Source organism: Idiotropiscis lumnitzeri, chromosome 11 (genome assembly GCF_059441095.1).
Source record: "Idiotropiscis lumnitzeri isolate Australia: NSW breed Sydney's pygmy pipehorse chromosome 11, RoL_Ilum_1.0, whole genome shotgun sequence".
NCBI lineage: Eukaryota > Metazoa > Chordata > Actinopteri > Syngnathiformes > Syngnathidae > Idiotropiscis > Idiotropiscis lumnitzeri.
This window is the reverse complement of record NC_142401.1, coordinates 21,834,493-21,855,353: the sequence shown is the minus strand read 5'-3', so window position 1 is coordinate 21,855,353 and position 20,861 is coordinate 21,834,493. Positions and strand designations below refer to the sequence as shown.

The following is a 20,861-nucleotide window of genomic DNA, read 5'->3' as shown; positions in this document are numbered from 1 at the left end:
CCCAAGCCTGTTGAACAGATCCAAATGAAAATTTGTCAAATTGTCAAAATTTCACACATTGGATTCCACAATCTTAGGGTCAAGAGTTGTACTTTTTTTGCCTCATTAATACACTTTAAATAGCAAAACTGAGACTCACACGCAGAGACAACCGTCAAGAGTTCAGGAACCTCCACCAAGAAGTTTCGCTGGGCTCACATTTCCTACCGCGAGTAGTCCGAGGTCGGAGGAAGTTCTGTGGAACTCATGTCAAAGCAGCTAGCTTGCAACATCTTCGGCTGGCTACTAGTGCACTTAAACACGTTGCAGATTCGCTCCTAAATCAGTAATCAGGGCCTGCATGGGCGCAAATAACCCGCAAGTATTCTAACAAAGGGATGATGAGGTAAGACAATGCTCCGAGCAGTCATTTGTATAAAATACCCTGAACTATATATATATTTGACTTTCAAGTTCTGCACAACAAAGATTTCTAAGATTACAATACAGTACAGCTTTTTTTAAACGTATTTTTCCACGCCACTAAATAGGCCTGAACAATAAATTGCATTTGCAATATAATCACAATATGAGAGTGCAATTTTGCCATCATAATGGCTGTTGTAAATGGTCATTACTTTATTGATGGGGACCCTGCCAAGGGCAGATCCAACACAGTGGTGCAAGTCAATGATATGTAACACACACTGTCATAATCCAGAACTTTCCCCACCACCTCGGTCTGCCTATACTGAGGCACTGTCTCCGAGGTCCACCCGATGTTGTCATGGTGTATTAATTAGGACAGCCCCAAAACATCAAGAGCCTTGAGGAACTCCAAGCGGGTCTCATCCACCGTCGAGGCTTTGTCACCTAAGTGCTTTATAACCATGGTTACTTTGTTCCCAAAGATAGGAGCGACCACCTCAGTCTCATGGCACTGCTTCCTCAATGGAAGGCGTATCGGTGGAATTGAGGAGTTCTTCGAAGTATACTCCCCACTGACTCGCAACATCCCAAGTCGAGGTCAGCAGCACCCCATCTCCCCTATAAACAGTGTTAATGGCAAACTGCTGCCCCCCTGAGACACTGGATGGTGGACCAGAATTTCCTTAAAGCCGTCAGGAAGTTGTTTTCCATGGCCTCGACGAACTCCTCACACTCCCATATTTTTTGCCTCGGTGACTGCTGTGTCTGCATTCCACATGGCCAACCGGTATATAAAAATTACCTTCTTTGTTCAGTTTGACAGCATCCCTTACCGCAGGTGTCCACCAGCGTGTTTGGGGATTGCCACAACAAAACAATACAATACAGTTTATACAGCGCATTTCACAACAGCTGGAGCTGTAACAAAGGGAGTTAAAACAGAAATTAAAAAACTAACACATTTAGAATAGATACCAGTAGAATAGCAGAACAGTGGCAGTCTCATGTTGAGTCGAAAGCTAAACAGGCACTGACCACCTTACGGCCACAGCTCTGATCGGCCGCCTCAACAATGGACCCATGAAACATCGCCCACTCTGATTCAATGTCCCCGCCTCCCCCGGGACGAGGTGGGAGTTGAAGCTCTTTCTGACAGGTAATTCTTGCAGTTAGACAGGCATCTTCTCCCACCATCAGAGGCAACAAGGTGGTGATCAGTTGACAGCTCCGCCCCTCTTTTCACCCGTGTGCCCAAAACATGTGTCCGAAACTACAAAGATGACCATCAAATTGTGGCCAAGGGTGTCCTGGTGCCAAGTTCACATATGGACACCCTTATCAAGTGACAAGCAAAGTCCAGTAAAAAAAATCTCATGCATGTTGCCTTTTTGGCCTGAGCCCAGCTGGGCCCAATCGGGGCAGACCTGATCACCAGGTGCTTGCCAACGCCCCACCTCTAGAGGTTGGACCAGGTGACCGGTGTCCAGGCAAGGTAAAACTTAGACCAACATTTTTATTCATCATAAGGGGTCACTTGCCGTGCTCGTCTGTTCCTTCACCCAGAATCTTTTTGCCATGGGTGACCCTTCTAAATTCCAAAGCCCCAGACAACTTAGCTCCTATGATCATTGGGACATGCAAACCCCTCCATCACGGATAGGTGACAGTTCATATGAGGTGTACCTTTCACATACGTCAAGTTTTTGACACAGCCCTTTCTCTCTTTGTGCAGCTAATGAATCTGGCAGTGATGAGGACTTTTTGGTGGAAGACGACGATGACAGTGACTATGGTCATTCCAAAAAGAGAAGTAAGAAGGTTATTCGACGAGGCCGAATGGAAAAGGAGAAGAAATCTCCCAAGCCCAGATTAAAGGCTACTGGTAAGGCTGAATGCACACGTAAAGACAATTTGGCTGTTTTTGTCCCCTTCCCAATCAAGGATCTCAAACATCTGACGATCATATGTTTTATGAGATTGCCTTATAAGATTATAATTATGACTGAGGTGTGTTTAGAGTGAATTTGTCCCAATAATAGGGTCTAAAACAGTTTGGGGCCAGTGTTGTTTTCGTCAACGATGACAAAAATATTTTGTTAGCTGCCCTTTTTTTCATGACGATTACAAGACGATGTCGAGCCAAACTCACACCTGTTCGACCTGTTGCCCTCTGGCAGGCGCTACAGATGCATCAAATCAAGGACCAATAGACTGAGAAACAGTTTCTTTCCGAGAGCCATCTCCATACTGAACTCTCACACACACACGAGACCACCCTAACCTCGCAAAACAGCATTGTGATGTGTTTCTATATGCCCTATTCAGTACTGAATTCCATTGCACTGTCTTCTTTATTTATCTAATTTATATATTTGTCTGTATTATTGTTGTATTGCACTGGAGAGGGGAGCCCTCTAATCTCGTTGCACACCTGAGTACAATGACAATAAAGGGATTTCTATTCTATTCTAAACGAGGTTCTTTGATGACGAAAAGATGACGTGACGTACATGAATTTTCATTGACCAGACGAGACGGGCGGAATTGTTTGCATGTAGTTCATCAGACTCTCCAAATTAATGACACCCCTTCCTATTGTACATGTACCATATTTCCACGGCCGAAAGACGCGCTATTTAACACACACACTAGGCGCGCCGCACTATAAGGCGCATGCTAGCTCCCGCATGCTAGCGCTCATTCAAAGAGAGCCTTCTTCGTCAATGGTAGTCCCATTGATGCTATAAGAGCTCTCATGTCAACATAGCCAATTAGAGGGATGTCACTAGTCACCACACTCCTTCGAGTCACGGTTTTAAATCAAAACCAAAACTATCACTGAACAGCATACAAGCGAACAATGAAACAAAGAAATACAATTAACGCAAAACATGCATCTCTCATTCCATTCATATCTCAAAAAGAAATAAAATTAACACAAAAAGTGTACTGAGGCATTCTGGAAGCCTATCAGCCTCAGCCAATCAGAATGATGTGAGTGGTGCGCTTTGGGCAGTGTTTTTTTTTTCAGTCTGTTGTCTAAACCTGTGTTGTTTCTTGCTTGCAATAACATGAATGATAAGACAGACTACGACATTGTGGACAGCTGCCCTTTTGTCCAGCTTTCTCCCACGTGTACATACTGGTCTGTTCTGATTGTGTGAAACCATCACCAAATGAGGTAGTCATAGAATTTAGTTGTCACTGTCTGCGCACAGTAGTCTTAGACTTCAACCAGCAGGGGGTGCTAACATGCACTCTGAAATGCTCAATGGGGCATCAGGCCCGTTGCTCGAGTGAATAGCATGTGCACAGATATATGGGTTTCAGTCTGTACACAAGGCGTGTCCCAGTACAGGACGCCCCGCTGCTTTGGGGAAGATTTGGGACTTTAAAGTGCGCCTTATGGCTGTGAAAATACGGTAATCTGTCTTTCAAAAAATTGCAATGAAGTGGAACCTACCCTTCGTTTGTGCACGCCGACTAGCGGGACAGCACCCAGGGTGCATGCACCAAGCAAGCACCATCCCACACACCGGCACAACAAAACACGTCTGCGGCCATCCGTCTCGGCTCACACACAGGGACACGCTTTCGTTTGACAGACCATGGCGACAATCACAATTGGTAGGCTACTTGGTTCTGATAACAGCAAGCTCTGACAAGTAAAGAAGACATATGTTTGAGAGAGTTTGTACTTGTGGTACTGTATTAGAACAAGTCGACTACAAGTCTATGTTTTTAAAACATTTTTATTTTATGTTGCTTTAAGTGAAATAAAGCCACAACAGTTTCTAAGTAAAATGTTTTGGTTCTCTGCTTATTTTAGAGCAATGAGCATTGATTCCACTGTTCCCACTTTCATCTGTTTGGAATGCATAATCCCTAGTGGTCGATCAGAAAGTCTTTGCTATTGGGTGGAAACCTTGTACACCAATTTTGAACTAAAACGGACTAAAACCTTTTTGAGTTTTTGTCGACTAAAACTAGACTAAAACTATCACCAATAGGAATGACTAGATGTGACGAAAGCTAATAAGCATTTTTGTCCAAATGACTAAGACTAAATCTAAAATGCCTGCTAAAAACTCCATTGATTATGGCAGGCACTTTTAAAATGTGACCACGTTCGATGTTTAAATTTCTTCATGTGTTGGGAATGTGACTACTCTCGACCCATTTGACTCCATGGACTGTGTTGTGAACGGCCAGGGCACTGGATGCACCCAATTTCACAATGGTGCAACAAAAAAATGCGCCCACACTGCGGTTCTATGGCGGCTAGAGGTTGCTCACACATTTCCTATTGTTCCTACTTTGTTGCGCTTCTTACACGCGGTACACTCGGCATAGAAGGGTTAGTAGTAAGTAAAATCCGACTGATTCCAGAAGAACCAAAATGCTAATCTTGCTGCGACTCAATTCTTGTGGAGGTGGCCGAAAATAAAACAAAATGTCCTTTACCCAATGTCATATATTTGTGTAAACTTGGGTGACCCAGATAGCAGAAAGTATTTTACACAGTGATCACAAGCAGATCTGTTTCAGAGGACTGGATTCTAGAACGGTGTTGGAGCTTAATTTTTATTTGCGGTGCATGGCATGCAGTAATGTTTGTCCGGTTCCTTTTTTCACTTCTGTTACAATTGGATTAGTGAAACTATTGTGTACTGTACCAAAAATTGTAGAGATTTTTGCTACCCCTTTTTTTTTTTTAGACCGATACCAATACGAGTATCAACACTTGTTTACTCAATGATACCAATACCAAGTAACCCATACCATAGTTCTTTTGATAAATTAAATTTCAATTAAATCAATGACAGATCATTTTAAAGAAAGACCGTTCTTTATTTCTGTCAAAAGTAGGGCTGGGCGATATGGCTGGAAACTATATCGGAAGGCATGTATGTCATATTTGTCGATATCGATATATATCGAATAATTATTTTTATATATATAAATATATTAATTTTCTTTTACGATTGTTGCGGAGAGCTGGGAGTGTATGTGAATTTGGGGGGGGTTCACCGGAGCGCCTCATCCAAACAGTCACTCAAATCAAAGAGCGTGAACGGACACAGGGATAGAGAACAACGTAGCTTTAATAGCACTCCAATCAATTCAACAGCGCTCAATAACTCACTTTCATTCTGGCGCATACACGACAACGAAAAGCGTAGCAATAGCGCATCCGCAGCTAACGGCTAACGGACTCGATACGTCTCTCTTAGGACCGCTTAGCTGTCCAACAATATGCCCGACATAAATTAACATAAATACAAGGACTCATTAGGTGCCTGAAAACATGCCTGTTGTTAAATATGCAAATTAAACAGCAAACCAATACCTGTATAGAGCAGTTATGAGGAATTTACAACAACTATTGAAAATAAAACAGGGAAAAGAGCTGAATTCCGATTAGTTTCATTTTAAAATGTCCACTGCATGCCGACCTCCCTTAAGACGGAACAATTCTGGTGCTACGGGCTGTTTCGTCCAGTCTGTCCGCGGAGGGTGCTTTGTAGCGGCTTCACTGCTACGTAGGCCCGCCTCCATTACAATGGATGTCTTGTGTGCTAGAGATACGGGCCGTTTCGTCCCATGCGTGTCCGCGGAGGGTGCGCGGCCAGTATGTGTCCGCGGAGGGTGCACGGCCCGTGCGTGTCCGAGGAGGGTGCTTCTTAGCGGCTTCACTGCTACGTACGCCCCATGCGACGGAGGTCTCGTGTGCTGCTGCTATGGGTCGTTTAGTCCCCTGCGTGTCCGCGGCTGGTGCACGGCCGGAGCGTGTCTGTGGTGGGTGCACGGCCCGTGCGTGTTCGCGGTGGGTGCACGGCCCGTGCGTGTCCGCGGTGGGTGCTTGTTAGCGACTTCACTGCTACGTACGCCCGCCTCCCATGCGACGGAGGTCTCGTATACTAGAGCTCCAGGCCGTTTCGTCCGGTGCATGTCCGGGAAGGGGTGCTTGTTAGCGGCTTAACTATTAAGCAAGCGTTTCCTCAAGTTGACCGGTAAGTCCACTTTAGCCACACATTTTTTTTTGTTTGTTTTGAGTCCCGCTAGCTCAGCGGCGCATGCGTAAGCCTCGGGTTGTATTTCCTCAATGGAAGGGAGTTTGCGACAAGTGGGTTATGATAGGTCGAATCTGCGGCAATTTTTTTTTTGGGGGGGGGGGGGGGTCGATAATGTACCGGATAACATTTGCCATTGATATCAGTCACCCCACTATCGCGATACATATCGATATCGAATTATTAGATTAGAATTAGATTAGAAATCCCTTTATTGTCATTGTACTCTCCAGTGCAATACAACAATAATACAGACAAATATATAAATTAGATAAATAAGAGAGTGCAATGGAAAATAATACTGAATAGGGTATATAAAAACACATCACGATGCTGTTCTGCAAGGTAAGGGTGGTCTCGTGTGTGTGAATTATCATCACAGCCCTAGTCAAAAGGCAGAACAGTCAATCAGCAACAGTTAAGTCCAACCAAAATAAGACAAAAACAACTCAAAACAGAACAACTCACTCTGAATTTAGGGTTCATATTGTAATCAATTAACCAACATGCAAAATAAAATTGTCATGGCCTAAATTTGATTTAAGTTCATTAATAATTCGATAAAAGGTGATTTGTGTTCATTTTAATAAAAAGAAGGCATTGTTTACAAGTTGAAATTTTGATCATAATTTAGATTGATTACATTTCAAATGTGTGTGAATAACAAGGTTACAATTCTCGGTACCTGGGAATCGATACTGGTACTCAACTGTACCAATTTTCGGTTTGTGATAATAAATGATCATTTATTTTACAAAAAAAAAATGTTGAAATCAGTTTATCAATTATTTTTCAATATATAAAATTAGATCAGTAAAAAGTCATGAATTTAACAATAATGAGCCAGTGGATGGAGTAAAAATAAAAAGCAGAACATTTTACAGTTAAGTCTAAATAATGCAAACTCATTATTAGAAAAAATATAAAGTAAAATGGAGTTTTTTTGCAATGGACAACATAAGGTTTCAAGTTAAACAGTATTTTATGGTAATACAAAGAAGAAAGAAAAATAATTGTATTCGGTTCATCTTCGTTCAGTTGTTTTTGAAGAATGCAAAGGCTTGCCACGCTGCACGATTAGTTCGAATCCACCTTGGACTGAAATATAGCAAAACATGACTGTTGAATGAGAATGTGAAGAAGAAAAAAGAGAATAATAGTTGGGATCAAATTCATCCTTTGAATGTACTCGGCGTGGTGCATAATTCTTGCTGCATTTTGGCCTCAAGTTATTGCACGCATAAGAACTCAAATATTGTCCCCTGTAAGTATTGCCGAAAACACAATGTATATACAGTATATTGTAATGGTGGTAAAGCTGCGCACCGTCAAAAATGATTTGATTCGTTTGGGCATAGAAGATGGACGGACCTCTCGATGAAGGCGTGTCGGCAGAGGCGGGCGACGCGGCCGGGACTAACTCTTCTACTCGCACACAGTAACAGAAAGACGCGCTTCAGATCTGAAACATGGCACTGATTGATTTCACATGAATTAGTGCTCTGTAGTACTGACCCAATTTGGTCTATACCCCAAAACATACAGTTTTTTGGTACTCATGCCTATATTAAAAAGATATAAACATTTCATATAGCTTTCATAAAGTTCAAGATGATGTGGCTTTCTCATTTGCTTCAAGTACCTATTTAATTACCTTTTATGCGGTCATGCAATATGTAGTAGAGCTACACAGTTTTTTGACCTCTCACTATCTCTCGCTACTTCTCGAGCTATCATTATTGCTGGATATTTCGGTGTTGTTATTCTATACGCTTCATTCTTGTTTTTGTCATTTTTAAGCGTTTTTTTAAATATGATTTTTTTATTAATATTCATTTATTTAATTTGGAAGTAACAAGGGATGTAAAGATTCATTAAAAATCAATTTAATATCAATATAATCTGCTCAAAATATGCATCGATATAAAAAAAAATAAAAGAATTGATTCGCAACGCTGTTGTCTCATGTCTGTGCTGTAAATAAACTGCACACCTACGCTACTTTCCATACGGTATAATATAAGTTAGCGTGAAATTAGAACACATATTAAAACACATAAACGCATATACAATAGATCCCAGAAGAACAGCAGAACAGTGGCAGTGTCTCACTGCAGTCAGGCCAGCCTCCACTCGCAAAGACGAAGTCAAGCCAGCCGCCACTGTTATTTTTTATACTATGCATTACGGTAATATGCCGAAAGCGCGTGCTGTTGGGCACTTTCAAAATAAAAGGAAACCAACTAACGCGCGCACGTCAGTAGTTTGGACTTAAAATAATGTTATTAAACTTCTCTGCGGACAGGCAACCATAAGTTCACCTAGGGGGGATGCAAACGGTCTCAGAATTGCCCCAAGAAATGTTCTGAATTGGGATAGAAAGAGAAATTAATGTTAACTGCATCATTGACAGACATAACTGATATTAAAAAAATAATTAAGAATTCAGTTTTTGTTATCCCGCAACCAGACCAGTGCTGGGGAACACTAGATCACCCCTGGTATCCAACCAAAGAAATTTCATTAAAATCTGATGTGGCATTTCTAAATAAAAGGCCAAAGAAATCTAAAAATTTGACCCTGACACCTGATTTAGAAAAATCATTAAAAATTCAATTTTCACTATCCCACAACCAGACTACTGCTGGGGCGCACTAGGCCACCCCAGGTATCCAACCGAAGTACTTTCATCAAAATCCGATGTGACATTTTAAAATAAAAAGCCAAAGAAATCTCAAAATTTGATCATTACACTCAATTTTAAAAAAATCATTAAAAATTAAGTTTTCGCTATCCCGCAACCAGACAACTGCTGGGGCACACAAGGCCACCCCAGGTGTCCAACCGAAGTACTTCCAATAAAATCTGATGTGGCATTTCAAAATAAAAGGCCAAAGAAATAAAAAAACTTGACTCCGACACCTGATTTAGAAAAATCATTAAAAATTCAGTTTTCGCTATCCCACAACCAGACTACTGCTGGGGCACACTAGGCCACCTCAGGTATCCAACCAAAGTACTTTCATCAAAATCTGATGTGGCATTTCAAAATAAAATGCCAAAGAAATATCAATTTTTGACCATTACACCCACATTCTAAAGATCATTAAAAATTAAATTTTGTTATCCCGTAACCAGACAAGCGCTGAGCCACATTAGGCCACCCCAGGTATCCAACCAAAGTACTTTGAATGAAATCTGATGTGGCATTTCAAAATAAAAGATAAAAGAAGTCTCAAAATTTTACCTATACACCCGATTTTGCAAAATCATTAAAAATTAAGTTTTTATCGCTAATTTATTTTATACCATATGGAAAGCGCGCTTTGTTACAGCTCCAGCTGTTGTGAAATGCGCTACATAAATAAAGTTGTATTCTACATATATATATTTCCTTAGGTGCCTTTTATTTTAAATTTTATTTTAATAATTAGTGGCGTGCATTTTATTTTGCGATTTCCAAGCACAGTGTTTATAGTCGAACTGTGCATGTGATAGTCGCTTACTAGTAATACTAAAACCTTTTTTTTGGATGTCTTGTGTTTTATGGTTACTGTACTGCGGTCAATATAAGTGTGACTATATATATTTAGGCAGCGCCTTATCTTTAGCACAGGGTTCATACAGGTGCTTGAAAACTTTGAAAGTTCTTGGATTTTAATGTTGGGTTTTCAATATTTGAAAACCCGCTGCCTCAGGTCTGCAGACCAAATGCTGCTGGAGGTGTCAAGGACTAAGCGGAGCCTCAGAGGGGATCGCGCCTTTTCTGTTGCCTGTCCCTTCTCTTTGGAATGACCTTCCATTGAATGTTAGGCATGTCCACTTTTAAAAATCGTTTTGAAGACACATTTTTATTCAATGCCTTTTGACTCAACATGAGACTGTCACTGGTCTGCTGTTTTTCTGGTATCTACTGTATATTTGTTAATGTGTTTTATTTTGTGTTGTATATATATTACACCACATGTAAAGTGCTTTGTTACACCTTCAGCTGTTTTGTAAAGCACTAATATAAATTAAGTTGGATTGTATTGTATCACGCTCTGCTCCACCTATTCCTTTGACCTTTTCACCCCTGACCAGTGTTGTCAACGATGACGAAAATAATTTGTTAATGTGCCTTTTTTTCATGACAACAATGAGATGATAACCAGCTAAACATAAACAAAATTCTTTGATGACAAAAACATCTGACGTACGAGAATTTTCATTGTCGAGACGAGACGGGACGAAATTGTTTGGCTGTGGTTCGTCAGACGTTCAAAATCTATGACATCCCTTCCTATACATAATCTGTCTTTCAAAAAATGCAATGCTAGTGCAAACTATCCTTCGTTTGGGCACGCCCACCACCGGGACAACAAGCAGAGCGCACACGCCGTACACACACCGTTACACACGCCGACACACGCAGACACGAAGACGTCTGCGGTCGTTCTACTCTGCTCACACACACTGACGTGCTTTTCTTTGATGGACCACGGCGACTGGTGACACTCTGTAGGCTACTAAAAAAGAAAACTCGGTTGGTTCTGATGAAAACAAGCTGTTACAAGTACACAAGACATATGTTTGATAGCTTGTACTTGTGGTACTGGATCATAGAAAGAGTCCATGACAAATCTATGTTGTTAAAACGTTTTTATTTTATTTTTGCTTTAAGTGAAATAACGCCACAACGGTATCCAAATATATATTTTTTTTGTTTCGACTTATTTTGGAGCAATGAGCATTGATTCCACTGTTACCACTTTTATCTGTTTGTGATGCATCATCCAAAGTAGTTCATCAGAAAGTCTTTGCTATTGGGTGGAAAGCCACCATCTGTTATTTAGAAAAGGTCCAATTTTCATTCTTTTTGCTTCGCTCAATGGCAGGGATGTCAAACTCAATTGCACAAGGGGCCAAAATTCAAAACCAACCAGGATAAACATTTATTGAACACACTTAAACTTAATGTTTTTGGAACATAAATATGAATAAAAACAGACAAAAATATTAAATTTAAACCTTAAATCACTTATACAGTATTTATTATTTTGCTCTAAATAAAAAAATATCTTGTTAAATTATGCAACTTAGAACTTAACGTAAACAACTTAACATTAAAATAGCATTCAAATTCCTTTGCTCCTATGTCAATGTATATATTAAAAAAATAAATTAAATATCCCAAAAGATTTTGCTCTCCTTAATATATCTCCAGTCAAAAGTAGAAATATGAAAATGCTACAAAACCTGGAAATATACATAAAATATGTACTTTTCAGAAATAACAATTCTAATCATTCCATTTTCTTTGCTGTTATGACTCTGATTTGATCATTTGCTCTGATCGCAGCCGGACACCTGGCATCTTTTTTTGGCAACAAGTTGGTTTATGTTTGGTGTGAAGTCCTATGTTGTGGAGATTCTCAGGATGGACTGCATGTGGTCATCAGTGAGACGACTTCTGTGTGCTGTTTTGTTAATCTTCATCACTGAGAAGAGCTTCTCACACAGATATGGGCCCCCAAACATGCACAAGGTTCGAGCCGCATGAAGCCGGAGCTGGGGCATTGCTGCAGGCATAGAGTGGATGAACTGTGCGGGCCCTGCGGTGTCATACTTTGTCTTCAGTGACCCATTGCACTGCAGCTCAATCAGTTCCATCTGAATCTGCGCGGGTGCAGTATCAACATCAACGGGAAATGGGTTGCGAAACAACTCAAAACTTTTTTTTTTGCGCTTCCAAGTCACTAAACCTCCGTGCAAACTCAGCGCGTAGTGTTCTCAGTTTGTCGGCAAAGTGCGTATTGGGGAACACAGTTGTGCTGACTTGGCTCAACATCACTTGGCAACGGGGAAAGTGAGGCATGTTGCATTGTTGCATTTGTGTCTCCCATAAAAGCAGCTTCGCTTGAAACGCCTTCACCGCGTCATACATGTCAGTGATTATGCGGTCATGTCCCTGGAGCTGCAGATTTAAGGCGTTAAGATGAGCTGTACGTCAGCCAGGAATGCCAACTCGCACTTCCATTTTTCATCTCTCAAAACGGTGGAGTCTTTTCCTTTACTGTCCATGAACTGACAGATTTCGTTGCTGAGCTCAAAAACTCTGTTGAGAACTTTTCCCCAACTTAGCCGATGCACCTCTGTATGATAAGGAATGTCGGCAAATTCTGAATCTATCTCCCGCATAAAGGACCGAAACTGCCGATGATTTAACCCTTTAGCCCGGATAAAGTTTACAGTTTGCGTTACAGTGCTCATTACAGGACTTTGCCACATAGTGCTTCCTGGTGTATGATGCAATGATATGCTCTTAACTCACTAGTGCAGTTCTCCTCCTGCATCTTCACTCGCATCCTTCCCACTAGTCCACATTTTTCACTGCACATGGCTGGTGCTCCATCAGTTGTAAGTCCAACAAGTTTGTCCCAGGGCAGTTTCACGTCGGCTACACTTTGACATACGTTTTCAAAAATGTCTTTTCCAGTCGTTGTCGTTGATTTAATGTCCATTACTTCCTCTGTTACGCGCAAATTGAAGTCCACTCCACGGATGAAGATAGCCAGTTGTGCAGTATCAGTTATGTCAGTGCTTTCATTCACAGCAAGAGAGTAGGCAATGAAGTCTTTGCTTCTTTCACTCAACTGTGCTCTTAAATCAGTTGCCATCTCACAAATTTGATCAGTAACCGTATTTCTACTCAGGCTTATTTGCCACCATCTGGTTTTTGTCTGGACATAAGACGTCGAACACCTTGATCATGCAGCTCTTCAGAAATTCTACCTCCGTGAATGGTCGGGCTGATTTGGCAATTTCCTCTGCCACGATAAAACTTATTTCACAGCAGCTTCACTAAGAGATTTTGCACGGGTAAAAAACGTCTGCTGGAGTGTCAGTTTCTTCTTTAACTGTTCTGTTTTCTGTTTCTTCTGCTCTGCATCCAGGTCTTTCAGGTTATCCTTATGTTTTGTCTCGAAGTGCCGTCTTAGATTGAAATCTTTAATGACAGCCACATTAGCACGACAAATGAGACACACGGGTTTACCGGCAATGTTAGTAAACATATACTCAGCCTCCCATCGGTTATTAAAGGCTCTGTTTTCAGAATAAATTTTTCTCTTCGCCATTGTGAGGGGTATCTTCGGCTATCGGCGCGATATCTTGTAATAGCAAGACTGAATAGACGCGAGATGCGCCGCAAGGCAGCCGATGCGTTGTATTGTGGGATGTGTCGTTCTGTGCAGTATTGTGTTTTCAGCGCGGCGAAAAAGGTATACCCTCAACATCATATATGAAGGAATAGATACAGTGACTAAAACGTCAGAATATGACGTCCAGGGATGAGACGGCGTTGTTCATATCGACGGGCCATTAATACAATAATGTAAAATGGTCTTGCGGGCCGGATATGATTACACGACGGGTCAGACGTGGCCCGCGGGCCGTGAGTTTGACACATGTGCTCTATGGTTTCTTCTGCTTCCAGATTTTTAACCATGCACAACAACTGCATTCTCACTCTAGCCATTTAGTCATTTGTACCAGTCAAGCACCACCTAAATCAGGGGTGGGCAATTATTTTTTCCATGGGGCCACATAAGAAACATAAAATATTGTGGACGGCCGGGCCAAAAGGCTCAACTCAATTCTGCATAATATTAATTGTATTTCTTTTTTAAAAAGCAGTAAATAGCACTGTTTTGACAAGCGGGCAAGAGTATATATTAAAGTTGAGCAATGAAACTAAATACCAAATAAACTGAAAACATGAGGTTGCCTTACAAAAATTTATTCATTCAAATTTCTCAACACAATGGTAGACAAAATATTAACATTTTTTACTATTTGTGACTCATATTAGTAAACATATTCTGTCACATTCACTTCAAAACACATTTTGAGTTCCATATACTGTTGGATAGTTGTGTAAAGGTTCTGAGCATTTTAAAGACATCACAATATTGTCTTTTTGCACCAAACATTAAGCAAGATACAACATATTGACTGTCACTGAACTGTGATTTTGAGAAAAAGTGTCCCAGTTCATTGTTATCTGGTGCCTTACAGTAACATGCCTACATTTGTGGTCTAACTGCCTCATTTGGTGTTTCAATGTTCATTTTTCTTGTTCAGTGAGAGAAATCTAATCTCTGCTGGGCTTTAACAAGTGCATCAAAGTCAGGCTGAATGTCTGAAGTGGAGATGCTAAGCACAGCTGACAGATGATCATCAGTGAGAGAGGATCTGTACCTGGATTTTGTAAACTTCATAATTGAAAATGTTTGTTCACAAATGTAGGTAGAGCCAAAGAGAACAAACATCTTCTGAGCATGTCTCCTATTGTTTGGAAAGTTCTCCTCCTTGAGAGAAGAGTAGAAATCCAGCAGAGATCCTGACTTAAAGTGCTCTGCCAGTACTCCATCAGACTGCAGGTCAATGAGTTCCAGCTGAACATCACTGAGTGCATCATCCACACTGAAGGTAAAGGGAGAGGAAATCATGTGGATTTCATCCTCCATTGTTCTTAGATCCTCAAATCGCCTTGCAAACTCACCATGCAATGCTCCTAACATGGATGAGTACCTGCAGAGGTTATCAGCTGATGGTGTGACTTCTTTCAGGGTTTGCATGTGAGTGAGAGTGTTGCTCTCCAGTTGTCTTGAAAGAAACTGTATCTTTCTCATGAAAGCCTTCACCAAGCTGTGCATTTAATGTGCAAAAAGGCCCTTGCCTTGCAGCTTGGTGTTCAGTTCATTCATCAGTGCAGTCACATCAACAGCAAATGCGAAATCTGCCATCCAGACCTCATCTGCAAACTCTGGGATGGCCTTGCCTTTTGTCTCACAAAACTCCTGGATTTCTGCTTTCAGATCCCAGACTCTTTTTAACACTTTGCCCAGGCTGAGCCATCTCACAGAAGTGTGGTAGCCAATGTCACTGTGCTCACTCTCATGCTCCTCCAGAAGTGTGACAAACTGTCTGTGATTCAGTGCCCGCGCCCTGATGAAGTTAACTATTTTAGTAACAACATCGATAACATGGTTAATTTTTAGCACTGATTTGCACAACACATGTTGGTGTAAAATACAATGTAAAAATACTCATTTCTGATCAGGGTCCATTTCAGTCACTTTATCCTGCATGCGTTTTAAAAGTCCGACATTTTTCCCGGTAAGATTTGGACAACCGTCCGTGGTGACACCTGCCAGTCTGTCCCATTTCAGTCCCAACGTGTCCATACAAGCATTTACCTCAGTGAAGAGATCGCTCCCTGTCGTCGTCCCTTTTAACGACCGCATTGCTGCCAGCTCCTCCGTAATCCTGAAGTCCGGCGTTATCCCGCGGACAAATACGAGTAGCTGGGCTGTGTCGCGGACATCACAACTCTCGTCCAGAGCCAAGGAGAAAAAATCAAAACTTGGCACTTCACGTTGCAGCTGTAGCTCCAGATTCCCCGCAATGTCCTCGACCCTTCTCGTCACGGTTCGCCTGGACAGCGGGACTTGCTCAAATGCCGCATTTTTTTCAGGGCATATTAGTGCTGCCGAGTCTACCAAGCACTCTTTCACGAACTCCCCCTCTGAGAATGGCTTGCTGTTTTTGGCTATTTTGTGGGATATCACAAAGCTGGTCTTGGTTGCTGCATCCCTGGATGCATGAAGCCCGGTAAAAAAGCCTTGCTGCGTTTGCAGCTTAGCTAGCAAAGCTTCCGATGTCTGCGCTCTTTCAGCATCAGTTAGGTTTTTATATTTCTCTGCATGTTTCGTCTGGTAATGCCGACTCAAATTGTAGTCCTTCAACACGGCGATCTGCTCCCCGCAAACTAAACACACAGCTTTACCTCTAACTTCAGTAAATACTTCGCTGTCCAATTTTTGTTGAAAATTCTACATTCGGCATCTACCTTTCTTTTTTTTAGCCTGAGCGGACATTTTTGAGGGCGAACGTCGTCTTGTTGTGATTCAATCGCGCGCATGTCTTGATTTACGCATTACGTCATTATGTGCGACGCAAAAAACAATTTCAGAATAAAAGCAGTGCAGCTTTAGCCCATGAATGAGGTGAAATTAAAAAGTATGTTTATTTTGAAATTTCCAATTAACCTTACACTCGCGGTCAGAGTCAACCAAAGGTATGTGGCCCGGGCCATACAATGCCCAGGTCTGTCATACGGGCCAGTCAGTGCCACCCGGCGGGCCGGATGTGGCCCGCGGGCCGTGCAATGCCCAGGTCTGACCTAAATCTAAATGTTTTGGCTCTTTTGTTTTTTGTTTTTTTTTAAATATATATTTTTGTCATCCTCAAATTTGTGCTCTCTTTTTTGTTCATTGTATTTGTTCTATATTAGTTAATTAATGGGCTTGATGCAGAACATTAAAATTAAAAATAAGTCATTTCTTGTCGCCAACTACCATCATATAGATCACAGGTATTCAATTAAAAGTCACAGAGGTCCATGACTAAAATTTCTTCCAATTAAAAGGTCCGAACCAAAGTCCAACTTCTCTTAACGCCTCGCCTATGTTCACAGTTTTATATAGTTTCAATATTTAGTCATTTTCAACAGAGCGCACTTATATACTGAATATTTAGCAATGTTCCCATTAAACACCTTTGCCAGTCAAACAAATATAAGGCGTTTATTTCACATTCAAGAAAATGTGGCTCCAGGCACTAAAGGGTGCCACTTCCAGAAAAAACTGTAAAATATCTCCTGCAGAAATATATCAACTGCTAAGCATTGAGTTAACATTTTTTTTCTTAAATCAAAGCGTTATCAGCCAAAAAAAAAACTTGAGAGCCTAATTATCCAAGTAAAACAGGTCAACATGTTCAGTACACAATCAATAAAAATGGCTGTCCTCATGAAAAACTAATTCAAAATTAGCTTTGACACCACCTTTTCTTTTGAATATTTTTTTTAACTTCTCTTAATGAGAAAAATGAGTTTGTGACTGCCCTGCCCAGTAACTTAAATCTGGGTTGGAACGGAGTCAGGGCCATTGGGATTTGGTAGATTATTTCACACATCTGGGCTTTGTGTTTTCCTTTAAATAATGTTTGTGCAACCGCATTTAAGCACTCCTTCACAACTTCCCCATCACTGAATGTTTTTTATGTTTCCCCAAAATCCATGATACTTTTAGTGAACATTCGTTTGCATGCCGCTGGGCTGTGAACTAAAATGTAAAAATCTGTTATACTGCACTTGAAGTTCACCTCAAACTTCAGCGGATAACTTTGCACAAAAGGGCGGTGCTTTGTCTCGTAGTGGCGCTTCGCAATGTTGGGACGGTTTCGGAGCATATGATGCATGCTGGTTTTGAATCTGCAGCAGCCAGAATGAAACTAAATTTCTCCGTCCATTCATTTAAAACAACACGCATCAACCTTGCTAACTTTTTAACAAGGCATACTGTCAGCAGCACTCTCTTCCGGTCTGCTGCGCAATTGGCAGTGGATTGTAAACAAAAGATTTGATTGGCTCAAATCAGTGACGCCTTTTCCGTATTAACTAGAATTGCAGCGTCAACATTTGCAAATGCGCCCTGGAAAAAAAATCATCATAGATTGATCATGGGTTCGGTCCGAATCCGGACCGCGGTCCGCCATTTGGTGATGCCTGATATAGATGACTTCAGGCCACGACAACGTCCGTGAAGTTCGGCTTATTTTGGTGCAAGTACATGGGTGTTAAGCATAAGTTAAGCATCTTTTGTGCTGAAGGAAATATGAAACACAAAATTTGGTGCCAGCCCTTGAAAAAATAAATAAATGAAAAAAAAATTAAGATTTTTTTCACAGGTCTTCAGATGGCACAGCCCAAGTCTGATGTCATTGGGATAAACCCTCTCAAAGAGAGGTTAGGTCGACTGTCCAGCTTGTTTTCCATCTCTCCCTACTGCAACACGCCTGATTCAAATGATCAAGATCATTATGCAGCTACTGCAGAATTTGCTGTTTATCTAATTGTTTGATCTGTTGCAGCAGGGAGAAATGGAAATCAGGCAGGACAGCGGACCTTGCGGAACAGGGTTGAAGACCCCCTGTTGTAGAATAAAGGTGCAAGAAAAATGACCCCTCTAAATGTGCAAAAATGGGCCAAAATTGGACTTTTAAGATTTATTGCTCCATTCCGATTCATTTTACACTATGGCTGGAATTTACTTTTCTGTACGTTTCGGGATAGACATATTTCTCACATTATTTTTGTAGGCCAAAGTCAATTGTTCATTTTGTGTTCGTTTATGACGACTTTTTCACCAGTCCTGATTAAAGCACAAAGTTTGTTGAATTTTCATGAATGATTAGGTCCCCAAAAATGCAATTTATTTCAGAGGAAAAAAATTCAAATAATGACTACACAACAGTAGCTTCAGTAGCACAGGCTTCTCATGTCAACATCAAATGGAAAGTGTGGCGCGGCAATTGATTGTGACATCATTGTTGCATGTGGTTGGTCCACAATGCGGTGCTCCAACTATGTTTTAGAATTCATCCAGTGAGTGACCTCTGACAAAAGTATTTGATTCAGGGTCCAACACATTCCATCAGTGTGGAAACGATGCCAAAACTTGTGCAGATCCAAAACTGTTTGTTTTGAAAGGACAAATGTATTATTATTATTATTATTATCATTGTTATTATTCATTGACCCAAGTCATGTGAAAAGAGTTCCAAAAACTATGAGCTATGCAGTAATTGTACAAACAATGCTCAGACAAATAATTTGGATTGTTCTCCCCTCTGCCTTCGTAGTAAACCCCAGCCCCCTGAAAGGTAAGGGGAAAGGCCAAACCAGCACCAAGGCTCTGGAAAAGAGTTCACCCAAAGAAGAGGAAGATGATGATCCAGAGAGTCCCTTGGAGGAGGAAGAGGGTGAACCTGAAAAGAAAGATACCACCCCTGTTCCCAAGATGACAAAGAAGGGTGCAGGGGAGGAGGAGGAAGAGGATGAAGAGGAGGAAGGTGGCTCAGAGGAGGAAGCTCCCTCTGGGGAAGACTAGAAAATTCCCCGTAAAGTGTCCATGTTAAATTTTGTTTTTCGTCCCCTTGGTGGCCTGGCTACATGGTTTGGACTAATGTGCTTGTCTTTTTTTTCCTCTCTCCACTTACCTTGAACATGGATCACAGCCTACACATAATGATCATTTGATAACACCCTCTCCTTCACCTATTCTTTTGACCTTGACACCTGACTTCTCCATCTTCGCCTACGAGAAAATTCTGTGATGCTTCTGAAGCAAGTCTACTGATATTTGTTTGTGGTTCATTCAGAGAATCCGTCTTGTGTAAACAAATGTATCACTGATTCCCCCCCCCCCCCCCCATAAAATGCAATTCTTGTTCTTTTCCATTAGTATCTGTAAGGCACTAAATTTTCAACAATTCAGCATTTGCAGTGAATGATTTACAGACAGTCATTTTACTTTTGACTCAAAAGTTTTTTTTTTTTTTCGTTTTACCATTACTACATGTTTGGCTGGGTTTAAGTTATTGTTTTTATTTTTTTGCTTTGTGGGTGTGATCAGACCAAGAGAATAAAGACAAAATGAAGCTTTCAATTTTGGAAAGTATTCATTTGGTAGAATGTACTTATTGGATCACTGTGATAGGTCTGCTGTGTCAGCTGTATAAGACATTCAAAAACACTTGATGTGTTCTTCAGAGAAGGTCCAATTTTTTTCCTGTTTGCTTCCATTTATGGTTTCTTCTGCTTAAGGATTTCTAATCATGCACAAAACCTGCATTCTCACTCTAGCCATTTAATCATTTGTACCAGTCAGGCAACACCTAAATGTTATTTTTCGGATCTTTTGTTGTTGTTTTATTTTATTTTTTTTAAAGAAATGCTTTTTTTTTTTCATCCTCAAATTTGTGATTTATCATTTTGTTCATTGTATTAGTTCTATATGATCTTTTTTGTAATGTTTGTTTTTTAAACAAAATAAAATGTATCTTGATTTTAAAGAAAATCTGACCTGTCCAATCCATTCTGACAAGTTGGTTATTATGGTCTTATTTGTCTCCCTATTGGTCTCCTCCTTTCTTCTTCGCAAATGTTCCTAATACAAAAATGGGCATCCGCGCTGGCTGGACCGTTCCGCCCAAAGGACGGACTGCGCACCACTGTATATCAGATATTAGACTAAAAACACAATGTTCCATTGCTACTTTTGAGATGGACCTTCAAAATCAAAACTGGTCTCACGTATATTCAAATGAAGACCCAATTATTGCATATGTTGCATTTCAGTCTACCATGCAAACTCCACACAAAAAGGCTGCAGCCGTAACTTGTAATATATGGAAAGGTCCTTGAGCAGGGGTGCTCACACTTTTTCAGCATGCGAGCTACTATATATATGTATACGTATGTATATATAT

The 20,861-nt window shown here is 40.9% G+C and overlaps 1 protein-coding gene, 1 long non-coding RNA gene and 2 pseudogenes across 2 annotated transcripts in view; 2 read left to right on the top strand and 2 right to left on the bottom strand.

Moving 5' to 3' along the window:
- The window catches only part of LOC148328363 (uncharacterized), a 4,431-nt gene extending 2,298 nt beyond the window's left edge, over nucleotides 1–2,133 (top strand). Inside the window, exon 3 of the long non-coding RNA XR_015845815.1 lies at nucleotides 1–2,133. This exon is cut by the window's left edge and continues 924 nt beyond it. This is a non-coding gene — a long non-coding RNA (uncharacterized LOC148328363).
- Nucleotides 1–20,449, top strand: part of nucks1a (nuclear casein kinase and cyclin-dependent kinase substrate 1a) — a 44,008-nt gene extending 23,559 nt beyond the window's left edge. Inside the window, exons 9-10 of the mRNA XM_088309999.1 lie at nucleotides 2,141–2,290; nucleotides 19,233–20,449. Of these exons, the coding sequence (XP_088166125.1) occupies nucleotides 2,141–2,290; nucleotides 19,233–19,480 (398 nt within the window). The 3' untranslated portion in view covers nucleotides 19,481–20,449. The remainder of the gene's footprint in view (nucleotides 1–2,140; nucleotides 2,291–19,232) is intronic.
- LOC148328362 (general transcription factor II-I repeat domain-containing protein 2 pseudogene) lies at nucleotides 11,805–13,600 on the bottom strand (annotated as a pseudogene).
- On the bottom strand, nucleotides 14,603–16,321 carry LOC148328361 (general transcription factor II-I repeat domain-containing protein 2B-like; annotated as a pseudogene).
- Nucleotides 20,450–20,861: the final 412 nt, after the last annotated feature.